The 16436-nt window shown below is 50.4% G+C and overlaps 1 protein-coding gene across 1 annotated transcript in view; it reads left to right on the top strand.

Annotated features, from left to right (window-relative positions):
* Positions 1–14306, top strand: part of ZFAT (zinc finger and AT-hook domain containing) — a 221731-nt gene extending 207425 nt beyond the window's left edge. Inside the window, exon 16 of the mRNA XM_004373020.2 lies at positions 14016–14306. Within this exon, the coding sequence (XP_004373077.1) occupies positions 14016–14255 (240 nt within the window). The 3' untranslated portion in view covers positions 14256–14306. The remainder of the gene's footprint in view (positions 1–14015) is intronic.
* Positions 14307–16436: the final 2130 nt, after the last annotated feature.

Raw genomic sequence — 16436 nt, 5'->3', positions numbered from 1 at the left:
TCTCCTCCCCAAACACTTTCCTCCTGAGGTTCTCCTCACCAAACACTTTCCTCCTGAGGGTCTCCTCCCCAAACACTTTCCTCCTGAGGTTCTCCTCACCAAACACTTTCCTCCTGAGGGTCTCCTCACCAGACACCTTCCTCCTGAGGGTCTCCTCACCAAACACTTTCCTCCTGAGGGTCTCCTCACCAAACACTTTCCTCCTGACGGTCTCCTCCCCGAATTTCCTCCTGACGGTCTCCTCACCAAGCACCTTCCTCCTGAGGGTCTCCTCACCAAACAGCTTCCTCTTGAGGGTCTTCTCACCAAATGGCTTCCTCCTGCAGGTTACAGGAAGCCTCTGAATGAAAGACCATGGACCTTGGAGGCTCTTTACTTTTCTTTAAATTCCAGGTTCACCTATTCCCAGCTGAGGGATATCCGAAACTCTGTGAGCACAGCTTCTCAAAGGGGTATGGCAAGATTCCCCCTGCCCCCATTCTTCCCAAGCTACGTGGGAATTAAATGCGATAAGAGATCTGAGAACACTCTACAGACCATGAAGGGCCTACCTGTTAAGTCATCACTAAAAGTTACTGTACTATGAGGGAGAAAGTGGTGTCATGGGATCAGATCGAGAAAGTGTAAAAGGAAGTGTGGAGAAGGAAAGATCTCTTCTACCTAGAGGCCTTTGTTGAGATTTGAGATAGAGATAGGGAGAGTGAGAGATAGAGATACGAGGGTAGGTACACACACAGCCTTCCCTGTACCTGTATACATGACAGGCATATATACATATACACACAGGAACATGCGTGTATATACACAGACACATCCCCATCCCCAATGCCTGCACATATATATGCACACATGTGTACTCATGCACACACACAAATACACACCTATACATGCACACATACATACACAAGCACATACCCATGCCCAACACCTGTACATAACATATGCATCTGTACATACACGCATGTGTATATATATACACATATATACTCATCCATATGCATGCACAAGTACACACATGTATACACATGCACATGTATATACATACATATATAGTTACACATATGCATGCACATGTACACACATACACATGCATATATATACATACACATATATACTTACACATACGCATGCACATGTACACACATATACACATGCATATGTATATACATACACATATATACTTACACAGGCATGCACATGTACACATACACATGCACATGTATATACATACATATACACATGCACATGTATATACATACACATATATACTCATGCACATGCATGCACAAGTACACACATACATATGCACATGTATATACATACACATATATACTTACACATAGGCATGCACAAGTATACACACACATATACACATGCACATGTATATACATACACATATATACTTACACATAGGCATGCGTAAGTATACACACACATACACACATGCACATGTATATACATACTCATATATACTTACACATAGGCATGCATAAGTATACACACACATACACACGTGCACATGTATATACATACTCATATATACTTACACATACGCATACACATGTACACAAACACATACACACGTCCGCATACTGCATGCATCTAGCCTCAGGAGTTTGGCTCTCGTCTTTGATTCTTTGCATCCTCCATGCCTGGTCTCGTTAAGCCCTGCCATCGTGGGTATTACATTTTGTGTATTGATGATCTTGGTTCTGGCTGTGTTCTCCTCTGCTGCCGTTCTGAATCCTGTCTACTTCCGCCAAACCACCGAAGGCTGGGTCTAGTGCAGACACACACCAGGTCCTGAGCGCTAACCGTGAGAACAACAGGAGTGCCCGCAGAGAAGAATGAATAGCAGCTCCTCTGTGCACTTGTTGGGCTGCAGCCCCAGGTCCCTTCCCTTCCAAGGACGTTAATGACATCTGACACAGTTTATTTATTTATTTATTTTATTGTAGTTTAGATGAAGGTTTACAGAACAAATAGTTTCTCATTAAACTGTACACGTATTGTTTTATGACAGTGGTTAACCCTACAACATGTCAACACTATCCCTTCTTAACCTTGGGTTTCCTATTACCAGCTTTCCTGTCCCCTCCTGCCTTCTAGTCCTTGTCCCTGGACTGTTGTGCCCCCTTGGTCTTGTTTTGCTTCATGGGGCTGTCTAATCTTTGGCTGAAGGGTGAACCTCAGGAGTGACTTCAGTACTGAGCTAAAAGGGTGTCTGGGGGCCATACTCTCAGGGTTTCTGCAGTCTCTGTCAGGCCAGTAAATCTGGTCTTTTTATGTGAGTAAGAATTTTGTTCTACATTTTTCTCCAGCTCTGTCCGGTACCCTCTCTTGTGATCCCTGTCAGAGCAGTCAGTAGTGGTAGCCGGGCACCATCTAGTTGTACTGGATTCAGTCCGAGACACAGTTTAACAATTATGAATTCAGTTCAACTTATTTAAAAATGGATTTGAAATGTGAAGGATGCCTGGAGCAAAACAATCTCCCAGTAGTGGCCGTGACTGTGGTGGGGATGGTGGCCGTGACTATGGTGGTGATGGTGTCCATGATGAGTTGGCAGCAGTGCTACTACTATTTCTTCCTCCCAAACATCGAGGATTATCCCATTCCTAAAGAGACCCTGCAAACGAGAATCTCCCCAAGTGAAGGCATCATCACCTTCTGGCACCAGACCAGGGTAACCGACTTCCGGGCATTTGGGTACTTAGTCATCTAGTGCTGCTCTAACAGAAATACCACAAGTGGATGGCTTTACAAAGAGAAGTTTATTTTCTCACAGTCCAGTAGGCTACAATTCCAAATTCAGGGCATCAGCTCCAGGAGAAGGCTTTCTCTCTCTGTCGGCTCCGGAGGAAGGTCCTTGTGATGCATCAGTCTTCTCTTGGTCTGGGAGCATCTCAGCACAGGAACCTCAAGTCCAAAGGACGCGCTCTGCTCCCAGCACTGCTTTCTTGGTGGTATGAGGTTCCCGTGTGTCTCTGCTTGCTTCTCTCTTTTATATCTCAGAAGAGACTGGATTAAGACACTATCTCATCTTGTAAACCTCATCACAGTGATAGAATTTACAACACATAAGGAGATCACATATAACCTTATCACAGTAATAGAGTTTACAACACATAAGTAAATCACATCAGATTATACAGTCATACAGTACTGGGAATCATGACCCAGCCAAGCTGACAGATATTTCTGGGGGACACGATTCAATCCATGACAGGTACCTTCTAAATGGATGTGTTTTGGTGGCGATTTTCATTTCACAAGGGCTATTAACCAAACAGGTATTAAACGGATGTGATCCCTGTAGATGTCATTCTGGCTTCTTTTCATTTCAGGGCCAACAGAGGTTTTATTTATCTTTCTTTATTCATCATTTACGTATGTGTCGGAAGCTGAGTACAAACAATGTGCTAGGTTCCACCTCGCCTGACTGATGCATAGAAATCCCAGTGCCCGTCAGGGCCAACCCACAAATGTACGTGTAGGTAATTGAGCTGATGAGGGCTGTGGCTGCTTGTGGGCCTGAGGCCCTCTGGCAGGAGCACACAGGGAACTCGGGCTCCACGAGGCACAGTGTTTTGAAAGCTTTGGTGAGAAGCGTGATGCAGATGTGTGCTGGTTATTATCCTCCACCAGCAGCTTTAACAAATGGTATTTTCCGAAGAGCTTTTCGCTTTTCCGTGGCCGCCCCTGTGGCATCCAGCCATGAAATGCCACTCTTTCTTCCTTAGTCTGTGTGTGTCATGTTGCGGTGTCCGTGAGTGTGTCTCTGGGCTGTTTTGACGTCCAGGGGAGGGAAGGTAGTCGGCGCAGTTTGTGACAGAGAAAATGTATGTTAGGGAACTGGGTTCAGAGGGTGTGTGGGAGGCTGAGCAGAAAAAGAAGGCTGAACTTTCCTGAGGAAAAGGCCTTTCCATTACTCTCCCTGTTTGCCTCAGCAACCCCCTTCAGACACTGCTCCTGGCCAGCATCGGGTCCCTGAGGAAGGGGAATCAGGACCACCTCAGAGGAAGGGGCCTTCTCCCTGTCCCTGCCACCCTCTGGACATGTTCTTATTAAAGAGGAAGTAGAAGGATAAGAAAAGACTGGGCCAGGACCAAGTCCAGCAGGCTAGTGGGAAAATCAGGAAGAGGGTATGTGGCGAGTCCTGGTCTGTGAAAGAAGACCTGAGGTGATCCATTGGACATCCAGTCAGCAGCCTGGACAAGCCCAGGCCCAGTGGGGAAGGGGGTCGCCGGCGTAGCTTCTCATCCTCCTCTGAGCCTCGTTGTTGTCGTTAGGTGCCGTTGAGCGGCTCCCATTCACAGTAACCCCACGTACAATATAAAACGAAACGCCTGGTCCTGTGCCATCCTCACGATAGTAGGTATGTTTGAGCCCATTGTTGTAGCCACTGTGTCAGTCCATCTCATTGAGATCTTCCTCTTTTTTGCTGACCCTCTACTTTACCAAGCATGATGCCCTTCTGTAGAGACTGGTCCCTCCTGATAACATGTCCAAAGTAAGCAAGATGAAGTCTCGCCATCCTTGCTTTTAAGAGCATTCTTGTTCTATTCCTCCAAGATAAATTTGTTCATTCTTCTGGCCCTTCATGGAGTATTCAGTATTCTTTGCCAGCACCACAATTCAAAGGTGTCAGTTCTTTCGTCTTCCTTTTTCATTGTCCAGCTTTCCCATGCATATGAAGCAAAGGAAAAGACCATGGCTTGGGTCTGGTGCACCTTAGTCCTCAAAGTGACATCTTTGCTTTTTAACACTTTAAAAAGTTCTTTTTTTAGCACATTTGCTCAATGCAATATGGCGTTTGATTTCTTGACTGCTACTTCCATGGGCATTGATTGTGGATCCAAGTAAAACGAAATCCTTGACAACTTCAGTATTTTCTCCATTTATCATGGTGTTGCTTATTGGTCCGGTTATAAGGACTTTTGTTTTCTTCATGTTGAGGTGTAATCCACACTGAGGGCTGTGGTCTTTCATCTTCATCATAGGTGCTTCAAGTCCTCTTCACTTCGAGCAAGCAAGGTTGTGTCATCTGCGTATCGCAGGTTGTTAATGAGTCTTTCTCGAATCCTGATAGCCCTACTCTCCTCTAAAACTGGGTAATGCCTGTTAGGGTGTTATAAAGAGTAAATACTATAATATATGTAAAATGGTTAATACAGTGTCTGACATACCAAAACAGAAGTCAAACCCACTGCCATTAAGTCAATTCCAACTCAAACAACAATATTAATAATGGTCATTTTATTATTATTATTATTACAGATTATTTGGACACTTAGCCACGAGGAAACAGTCTGATCTCAGGGCCTGAGTTGTCCTCAGATGTCTTCTCCACATTGTTATGTGCTTGCCGCTTTCTTTACTCACTTGGTAATTCCAGAGAAAATCCATTTCGTGTTCAGCCAGGTGCCACACTAGACATTTTGGGCACATTCTTCCAATAACCAAACCACTGGTGTCTCGTTGTGCAGTTGTCTGGTGCAGGGTGGGGAGTTTTCCAGAGTCGAACCATCTGGGCTCTGCTTCTGGATGGAATGTCTCCCTGGGTAGCTTAATTCCCCTCTGAGCCTCGGCCCCTCACCTCTAAAATACAGGGACTGATGTTAGGGTTGCTTTTGGAGCCTAGAGGTTCTCCTCCATGGACCCCAGGCCATCTCCCTGCTGTCTCACCATCTGGGCTGGCCCCTGTCAGCAGGGATGAAACCAGGCAGCAGCAGCTGTGTGTGGGGCCTGTGGCTACTCCAGACTGTTCCTTGTCCCCTCACTGTGTCAGAAGATTTCATCATGGCCCTACCCACGGGGAGTTCTACAGACCATGCCAGCTTCCGCCATGTGCCTGCTGAAAGGGTGCCCCTGCTGGGGACGGAGGAGTCAGGGCTGTTCTTGCCCTCAGGACGCTGCCAGCTTAACCGGGAGATGTGTGAGAGGAGGTGGGGTGTAGGACAAAGCCAGTGTGACCCTGCTCTGCAGAGCATGTGCACAGCATCAGGGGAGCGGCAGTGTACCCCATCCTCAAGGAGGGACCCTGGAGCTGGGGGCTCTAGGAGTTCCCTCACACATTGGGAGGAAGAAAGCTTAACCTGTTGTTGTGTGCCTTCAAGGCGATTCCAGCTCACAGTGACCTCATATGACAGAGGAGAGCTGCCCCATAGGGTTTCCTAGGCTGGAATCTACAGGAGCAGATCGCCGGGTCTTCCTCCCTTGGAGGTGCTGTGTGGCTTCAAACTACTGACCTTTCCATTAGCAGTCAAGTGCTTAACCGTTGGGCCACCAGGGTGCCTTTAACCTGTTAGGGATGGCTTTTAAAAAGGAAGGGGATGCTGAGGGGAGGGAGAGAAACAGGGCAGTGAGGCAGTCACGGAGGGACGCACGTGGCTGCCTGGCCCAGAGCAAAGTCTCCATCCGTGTTCTCTGAGTAAGTAGACGGGGAGAGAGGGAAGAGCGGGTCTCCACAGGAAGCAGCCCCTGAGCGTGAATGGTGTTGACTGGCATAGAGTCAGCCCTCGACCCACAGTGACCCCATGAACAATGGAATGGAACGCTGCCTGGTCCTGTGCACCGTCCCCATGATTGGTTGCAGATTGGACTGTTGTGTCCACAGGGTTTTCATTGGCTGACTTTTGGAAGTAGATCACCAGGCCTTTCTTCCTAGTCCGTCTTAGTCTGGAAGCTCCACTGAAACCCACTCAGCATTGTAACAACAGGCAAGCCGCCACTGCCAGAGAGATGACAGCCCTTGGGGTGGGTTGGCTGGGAATCCAATCCGGGTCTCCTGCGTGGAAGGCGAGAATTCCACCACAGAACCACTACCGCCTCAAAGGGTTCTGACAAGGGTCCAGTTTGGATTCTAGAAGAACATTTGAGCCGGGCCTAACCAGACCTCAGTGCCTGATTTAGTGAGTAATCTGTGTATTCCCGTGGGTTAAGGTTTTCTATTAAGCTATAATGCTGCTAATCATTTAGTTGAAAGATGTATTAGAGATAGCATTTGGGGGAAATGGAGTACCCATCTCAGGGGATAATGACTATGTGAAAGCCGTATTATTTCTACTGTGGAGAACAATTTTAAGCCTGTGCTAATAGATTAAGCTGCTGGCGTGATCATTTTGAGTAAAGAGAATGGCTGAGAGTTGCACAACCAGCCGTCAGCTGATGGGGGTGGATGATGAGAGACCGTTTAGTCCTGTTGATCTGTGACACGCAGTGCCACTGCAGGCAGCCGAGGAACGTCTCTGGACTTGCAGTCACCCCGACCGAGGTCCAGATCTTGCTGCTTTCCAGCTGTTTGACCTGAGACACGTCGCTGGCCCACTTGGACCTTCAGTGTCCCCATTCGTAAAGTGGGGAAAGAAATGCCCAGGCCTCAAAGGTATTGTGTGTATGTGAATGGGATGAGCTTAGGAGCCAGGGGCCAGCAGACATTGGGTTCCACAGGGACAAGGAAGCACAGGACTTGCAGAAACTGCTTAAAAGCAAATAGATTATGAATCACAGAGCACTGGAATGTGTGGCGGCGGGGCTCACTCTGCAGAAACCTTACAAACCCCTTCTGTAAAGCAAACCCCTGTCCTCATCGAAAATCAAAATCAGTTGCCTTCGAGTTGTTTCCGACTCACAGCAACCCTATGTGTGTCAGAGTGGAACTGCTCCGTAGGGTTTTCAGTGGCTGACTTTTTTGGAAGTTGATCACCAGGCCTTTCTTCTAAGGTACCTCTAGGTAGACTTGAGCTACCAACCTTTTAGTTAGTGGCCAAGTGCTTCGTTAACCATTTGTGCCACCCAGGGACTCCATCCCTGATTACTATTCTTTAGGAAGTACTGCCACGTCAGCTTGACGGAACATGGGCCTTCTGCACGGGCAGCACCTGCAGGCTGGTGGAGCTCCTCGCGGAAGCGCGTGAGGACGTAAGCAAGGCTCAGCAGTAGGCCGCGGGCGAGCAGGCAGTTACGTGCGCTCTGGACGATCCATACCGATGACTGAGCAACAGCACGAATCCCGTTACACTGGCCCTGACGAGGAAGGCTGCTCTTGGCAGGACTGCGTGGAGTGCCTGCTTGCTCAGGCCTCCCTCCCTCCTCCTGGGCAATGAAGCTCAGAGGACTGTGACTGGAAACTTTATTTACTTTGATAATTAGCAGCAGGTTCATTTAATGGTGAATTTGCTGGACAAAACCCTGGAGCTGAGAACTGAAAAAAAAAAAAAGTGGAGAAAGAGTTCTCTTTAAACAGCCTGAATACTTAAAAGAGGTCCTGTGGGCACATGGTGTTGTTGTTGGGTGCTGTCGAGTCGATTCCAACTCATAGTGACCTCATGCGACAAAGTAGAACTGCCCCATAGGGTTTCCTAGGCTGTAATCTTTACAGAAACAGATCGCCAGGTCTTTTTTCCTGCAAAGCAGCTGGGTGGGTACAAACCGCCGACCTTTCGTTTAGCAGCGGAGCATTTACGCACTTAACCAGAGTGCTACCAGGGCTCCCTCTGTGGGCACATAAACCTGAATACTTGGAGGTCAGCGTGTCCTAACTACTTACCAGGTGAGGTTTGATTCACAAGGTGCCCCAGGTTGGGTGATGAGCGACTCGTCCTTGGAAACCTCAGTGTCTTCCTTTGTCTGTAAAATAAAGTCCCACTCTCAGGTGATGAGCAGGATTTTCAAGATTGGTCGCAAAACTCATTCTGAGCCTCATCTGCGTCCGCCCAGCCCCCATCCAGTCCCCACCCTGTGACTTCTGCCCAGCCTGTTCATTCATCCATTCCACAAGCATCCTGAGACCTCCACGTGCTGGGTCTGGGCAGATGGATGTGGACAGTACTCAGGACAGGGTCTGGAGTCACTGGTTCAGCCAGGAGCAGAGCCTGGGTGTCGAGGATGGAGACCCAGGAGTCCTCGGGGTTTTGTGGGAGGCAGACGAAGAGGAGTAGAGGACCCTGGAGTCTAGGGGAGGGCTCGGGATAGACCCCAACAGTGTCCAGAAGCCAGGGATGAGGGCGTCCCAGGGAGACCAGTGGTGGCAGAAGGCACAGAATATTCCAGAAGGGTGAAGACAGAACTTCCTGGTGGGGTTGGAGATTGGGGATGCCTGGTGCCTTGGCAGGGCCATCTGGGTGCACACTGCTCCCTGCTCTGTGTTGCCTCTGCCTGTAATGCGTTCCACACCGTGGCCCGTGTGTGACACCCCACCTCCCACGGTGCGTCTCCCTGTCCTGAGGAGATGCCAGCATACCACCTGCTCCTCAGCTCACCGTTACCTCCTGTGCTTTACGGCCCTTGGTTTCGCCTTGCTCCTCCCCCGTGTCTGTGGCCATGTCTCGGTCATCCTGGATCTCCAGCACTCTCCTGAGGCGAGGTCTCAGCGTGTGCTGACTCTGCCGTCTGGGGACAGGAGGCTGTGTGGCCTCTGCTTCTCAAAGGCCTGGGCCAGGGTGGGCCCTCCTCATCCTTGGCAGTCACATCTCTTCTGGTCAATACCTGTGGAGTTAGAGCTGTTTAAAGGAGAGAAACTTAATGTGTCATTACAGGGCTCCCTTACAAATTACCACAAACTTGGTGGCTTGAACAACAGACATTCATTCTCACACTTCTGGAGGCTAGATGTCTGAAATCAAGGAGTCAGCAGGGCTGGTTTCTTCTGGGGGCTCTGAGGGAGAAAGCATCCCATGCCTCTCCCTAACTTCTGGGGGTGCCAGGTGTTTGATGGCTTATGGACACATCACTGCAGTGTCTGCCTCCATCCCACATGGCCTTCTCCTCTGTGTGTGTGAACTCCCCATCTGCCTCACTCTCATTAAGAGGCTTGTTGCTGGATTTAGGGTCACCAGATAATGGGGTTATCCCATCTCCAGGTCCTTAGTCACATCTGTGAAGATCTTTTTTCCAAATAAGATCACGTTCACAGGTTCCGGGGGTTAGGATGTGGGCATATCTTTTGAGGGCCCAGTTCAACCCCGACACTTAGTGGAAGATTTTTGTCAGTGAAGATGTCCTCATCATAGACTTCAGCCTCCAAATAATGACATCATGTGCGAGAGTATGTCTGAAACCTTGCCTGTCGGTTGACCTCACCATATTTACCACACGTCTGTTCCCCTGGAGTGCCGTAAGCTTGCTTGCACATGGGGGGCCCTGGGGACCTCGGCATAAATCATGTCCTGTGTCCTGGCCTTTTCCTTGGTGTCGAATTTACCGACAGCCAAGAGGAGAACCGTGTTTGTTGCTGATTCCCTCCTCTTCCCCAGCCCTGTCAGGCTCTTTCTCGCGGAGTGAATTAAATCAATATTTACTTCTAACGTCCTGGTTCTCGGTACATCTCCCCAGTGAAATGAAATTGAAACCCACAGTAAAAGAAGAGAAGAGGTCTTGGTTTACTCTGGACAAACAAATCAGGCTAAATGTATTAATAGTTGCCCCTTGGAATAGCTCTCGGCTCCTGGTGAATTCTGTCAGCCCAGGTTAGAAGCCCCTTCCCATCCATGACACTGTCAGGCGCCCACCACAGGTGCGCTGTGTTTTTCCCTCTGAATTAAGCACCGCCACCCTGTTGATCACCACCCTCTCAGTTGTTCATACTGTGGTCACTTTGTAACTGAATTCTTTGGGTTCTTGTCCTGTCCTATTAGCCGATCAAAGTAAGACGGATGCCAATTGCAAGGGAAACGAAGTGGCAAGTTTATTGTCTACGCAGACGAAGAGAAACGTGGGGCCTAGAGGCAGAAAGACCACGCCATCCCCACCCAAGGGGATTGGAGACCTTTTATGTCCTCGAGTCCCCGGGGGCAGGGATTGGGGCCTGAAACCCTACACCCTGAGCCCTCACATGCCCAAATCTGGAGATCCTGATGCTGAGTCATGCTGAGTCACGGTTTGTAGGAAATTCGTGTTGTGGGACTTCTCGCTTTCCAAAGGGGCTTAGGTGGAACTGTGTGCTGGGGAATATCTTCCCTTCTGGCAATGCTCAGTTCCAGGGTCAGTAAGGACACAGTTCTCTAGATCTGTGCATGCGCCAAGATCCTGGCCTACATGCGCAAAGATCTGGCGCTGGGTACAAACGAGGTTAGAAGTCAGGGTCTGCAAGGGCAGTGAGTGAAGGGTGAGGGAAGCCGCGGCAGAGCAGGGTTTCAGCCTGTGTGTTGCTTTGATGCTAGAAGCTATGCCACTGATACTTTAAATACTAGCAGGGTCACCCGTGGTGCACAGGTTTCAGTGAAGTGTCCAGACTGGGACAGAGTAGGAAGAAAGGCCTGGTGATTTACTTCCAAAAATTAGCCAACAAAAACCCTACAGATCACAACAGAATGTTTTCCAATATAGTGCTGGAAAATGAGTCCCTTAGGTTGGAAGGCACACAGATTACACAGTGTCCACAACAATGGACTTGATTTCAAAGTCCAACGATTTTGAAGATGATGAGAACCAAGCAATGTTTTGTTTTGTTGTACATGGGGTCACTATGAGTTGGAGCCAACTCTAGGGTAACTAACAACAACAACCCTTTGACCCAGCTCTCCCTGCTCACAGCCCCTGGGATAATCTCAGAGCTAGAATGAGACCCTGGGAAACCAGTTGAGCCATTCCCAGACAGCGTAGTCATGGAGCACTAACGGTGATGAGGCAGAGAGTGTATGGTGTATGGAGCTCTAATGGTGGAGGGGGCAGAAAGTGCGTGGTGTCATGGAGCGCTAATGGTGGATGCGGCAGAAAGCGCGTGGTGTCATGGAGCGCTAATGGTGGATGCGGCAGAAAGCGCGTGGTGTGATGGAGTGCTAATGGTGGATGCGGCAGAAAGCGCGTGGTGTCATGGAGCGCTAATGGTGGACAGGGCAGAGAGCTTGTGGTGTCATGGAGCGCTAATGGTGGATGGGGCAGAGAGCGTGTGGTGTCATGGAGCGCTAATGGTGGACGGGGCAGAGAGTACGTGGCGTCATGGAGACGCTAAAGGTGAATAGGATAGATGGAAGAGAACTCTCCTGTGCTACTACGAGCTGGGGAAGGGGTCAGAGGCGGGTGAACAGGAGGTCTTAACGGAGGCTGCCACAGCAAACTGCCACTTCTGTCCCCCGGGAGCCATTGCTGGTTCTGTCCTCTGGAGCCCCATCCCTCTTCTCCACCCCCCCCCCAGTTGCTTTCTTTTCTACCCCCTTGGAGGGCCCTCCCTGACCGCCCGCCCTGTGGCCCTCTCCTCTGTCACCTCTGCCCCTGTCTGCCCCCTAGACCTGGAGCCTGTGGTTTTCTAACATGTGCTATCTCAGTGCTGTCACAGTGCCTGCTACGTAGTGCACCATGGCTCAGCAAATATCGAGTGCCTGCTGTATGCAGGCATGGAGCGTGGCTCTGGGAGAGGAGCTGTGACAAGTCAGGGGTCCCTGCCTCACGGAGCTTACAGTCTGGTGGACTCAGTCATGTGAGACGAGGTTTGCTGAACGAGTGAATGGACGGTTGACACAGCACAGCACCCTTCAGGTAGTAGGTGTTTAAGAAAGCACCGCTGTTCACTCTTACCTCATATCATCTGCTTCTGGGAAGAGTCTGCATCAGCTTTTGTCAGATGAAGGAAGGAAGGAAGGCATGGAAAGGGTGGTGATGTCAGTAAGCACGCTTCGCATTAATTGAAAAGTTCAGTGGTTTGTACCCACCCAGTGGAGTCACAGAAGAAAGGCCTAGTGATCTGCTTCCATAAAGATTACCGCCAAGAAAACCTGCCTGTCCTCTTCACTTTCAGCGTCTCCGTGACGCCACACACTCTCTACCCTACCCACCACGTGTTGTTACACAGTTCTACTCTGTAACACATGGGGTCACCATGAGTCAGAATCGACTCCACAGCAGTGGGTTTGGGTTTTGGTTTTGCATGCAGAACCTCCTTCTGTTCTCCCAGAAATCCTCCCCGTTTGCATTTTAGTTCCTGTTTGACAGATGAGAAACCCGAGGGCTGTCGGGGGAAGTACCTTGCCCAGGCCTCTCAGCTCCTGAGGAGTTAGAGCAGGATAAAGTGTGTATTCTCGCCATCTTGCCTTCAGGCCCTGGAAATGCACGGGCCTCTCTGATGTCCCTCACGTGTTTGAGGGCCCTCACGCTCCAGCCTTCCACTTTCCTCCTGGGCTGGTTTGCTCACCCTTCACCATCCTTGCGGCTCCTGTCTCCGTTCTTTCTAACTCTTGCCCATGTTCTTGAAATGTTCTTGAAATGCAGCCATTTCTCTCCTCGAGCTCTAAGCTGGTTCTTTAGGAAGCCCAGAGCCACGGAGCCAGGGACGGGGCATTAGCACCAGCTGGGATTGGGCCTTGCTGGAGTCAGCCTCCTTGGAGCTGGCAGAGGAAGGCGAGGCCGGAACGCTCCTCTGGTCCTCTCGCTGACAGATGCTCCCTCGGACTTGCCTTCCCAGCCCCTGGCAGCGAGCTTCCGTCTGCTGCCTACGCCCCGCGTCGGTGAGGCGTTGGTGTTGATGGCTGACACCCGGGCAAAATCAGTCTTGCGAGGCCGTCTACTCCTGCCTAGCATGATACGGATCTTCTCACAGAGTGTCGGGCTCTCGGAGTGTGTGGGAGGACAGATGACCTGGGATCAACCTAGTCCTTTCTCACTGCCAGAGGGACCAGCTCTAAATCTCCAGGAGCCCTGCCCTCACCCCCGTCTCTGTTGAAGTAAACAACTTCCACTGAGCCTTCTGACCCTGGTACTTGGGGCAACGTGGGTACCTCCTGGGAGTCCCCGGATGCAGCGTGGCGTCGGGAAAAGAGCTTGGGCTTTGGGTTTGAGCTCTGGTTCCCTCATTTAGCACAGCCTGGGGCCCTGGCCGTGTTGTTGGCGTCGTTGAGCTTTGCTCTCCTCGTCTGTGAAATGGGGTGAGAATAAGCACAAGGCATCGCTGAGAGGATTGTCTGCAGTGCAGGCAAGGGCCTGGAACGTGCCAGCTGGTCCATCAGCACCAGTTATAACTTTGTTCTTATGGGTGGAGCGTGATGTGGGGCCTGTGTGACCTGTCTCTTGCCTCCCCCCAGGTGACGGACGAGGAGCCCAGCTCCAACCACACGGTTATGATCCAGGAGACCCTGCAGCAAGCGTCCGTGGAGCTGGCCGAGCAGCACCACCTGGTGGTGTCCTCCAACGATGTGGAGGGCATCGAGACAGTGACGGTGTACACGCAGGGCGGCGAGGCCTCCGAGTTCATCTTCTACGTGCAGGAGGCTGTGCAGCCCGCAGAGGGGCAGCCTGCGGAGCCTCCCGGCCTGGAGCTCTAGGGCCATGCGGCACGGCCGCCAGGGGCACACACCAGGGCGGGAGCCTCCCAGCCCGCCCAGCCCTGCAGGATGGCGCTGCGCTCCCCCCCCCCAGCGTCTCATCCTACCGCTGGCACTGGATGGGCAAGGTGATCAGCATCACCAGCAACACAGGACCGGTGGCTCAGCTGTCACCACCCCCTCCCCAGCACAGACACACACACCCCTCTTACCCTGTGTCCTCTGCTTCCGGAAAGACTTCGCCATCAGCTCCCCCTGACACGCACCCTACACCGTATCACCCTTTTGCTGCAAGATTCAGAGACTCCCAGACCCCATCAGCTCCTTCCTGACGCATCCCCAGCTCACCACCCCATTTAGGCACAGAACCCTCAGGGGACCTCTGCTCAGTCTGGTGAAAGGGAGATAGCCATCCCATAGAAAGTGGGCTTATGGGGGGGGGGGGGCGCCTGGCTTGTCTACCGAGCTCCACCCGCCTCCAGTCACTGGGGTGCTTGTTACCAGTGAAGTCAGCAGGATTTGGCGACCCCACCAGCTCACCGCCCCATCACAGGTGGAGTCTCAGCTACCATCTCGAATTCTTTTCTTTCAAAAAAATGTGCTTTTCACTGTTCCCTCCCCTTCTAAGGAGGCGAGGTGGATGGGAGTAAACCATTCTCCCCCTGAGTGCTCTGCTGTCAGCTGGGGGTTCACGTCCGCCTTCCTGAAATGAAATCTTGGGGTGGGCCCCACCCAGAACCACCTCTTCCAAGACCCAGGCCGTTCTAGTGCAGACAATGCTCTTTCCCTCTAAAGAATTTAGGTTTACTTTGGGGCCCACTGTTTGGGGTTAATGATTTTATTGTCTGTTCCCTGGCTCCCAGCAGGCAGTTCGCCACCAGCCAAGAAATGGCAGCACTCTCTTTTCCACACTGTACTTGGGAGGAACAATAAACTGACAATCAGAAGCCTTCCTTGTGCAGTGTTGTTTGAAAATTCAAGCTCGGTGCTCCTGATTCATTCCTCCATGGGGCCCCGTGATGGACACCCTTGTGGAAGGCCTGGAGGGGAGTCTGGCTGCCCCTGTCCAGCCCTGTGGTCTCTTCCAATCTTCCCCTCATTCCGTCTCACTGAGATCAAGGTGTGTGTCCTCTGAGAACCCCATCTTCAAGTGCAATCTGTGTGGATGCATACACATATAATGTACAAAGAGATAGAGTGGCAGGTGCCCCGGTTGAAGAGGGTGCCCCATGCCCTTGGCTCCTCTCTGTTCCAGGTTGAAGGCTCTGGGTATCTGCTGGGTCTTCCTACAGCCCTGTGCACTCTTAAACTTGAACATGATACAGGGGTAAAAGAGCCTGCAAGTGACTCGGCAGTTTTGGTAAGAAGGTCCTTGTGCTTGGGAGGTGAGCTAGGCTTCCCTCTGAATCCTCATCTCACATCCATGGTCTGTGTGATGTCCAGCCAGCCCCTTAACCTTTATGAATATCAGTCTCATGACTTATAAAATGTGATAAATGATATCACCCCCTGTGCCCAGTTTTAGGATTTATGTTGTTGCTGTTAGGTGTCATCGCGTCAGGTCCAACTCATAGCAACCCCGCGTACAGCAGAACGGAACACTGCCCAGGCCTGTGCCGCCCTCGCAATTGTTTCCCATTGTTTCAGCCACTGTGTCAGTCCATCTCATTGAGGATCTTTTTTTGGCTGACCCTCTAGTTAACCAAGCATGATGTCCTTCTCCAGGGACTGGTCCCTCCTGATAACATGTCGAAAGTATGTGAGATGAAGCCTTCCTATCCTCACTTCTAAGGAGCATTCTAGCTGTACTTCTTCCAAGACAGATTTGTTAGTTCTTCTGGTTGTCCACAGTATGGTCAATATTCTTCACCAACGCCATAATTCAAATGCATCAATTCTTTGGTATTCCTTATTTGTTGTCCAGCTTTCGCATGCATACGAGGCAATTGAAAATACATGGCTTAGGTCAGGTGCACCTTAGTCCTCAGTGTGACATCGCTGCTTTTTAGCACTTTAAAGAAGTCTTTTGCAGCAGATTTGCCCAATACAATATGTAGTTTGATTTCTTTTTTTTTTATTAATTTTTTTATTTTTTTTATTGTAAATCAGGTGAAGGCTTACAGAACAAATAGTTTCTCATGAAACAGATGTACACAAGTTGTTTTATGACATTGGTTAACA

The sequence above is a fragment of the Trichechus manatus genome, unplaced genomic scaffold (assembly GCF_000243295.1).
Source record: "Trichechus manatus latirostris isolate Lorelei unplaced genomic scaffold, TriManLat1.0 scaffold00022, whole genome shotgun sequence".
Taxonomy (NCBI): Eukaryota; Metazoa; Chordata; class Mammalia; order Sirenia; family Trichechidae; genus Trichechus; species Trichechus manatus.
The sequence above is the reverse complement of the archived record's forward strand: the minus strand, read 5'-3'. Positions and strand labels throughout refer to the sequence as shown.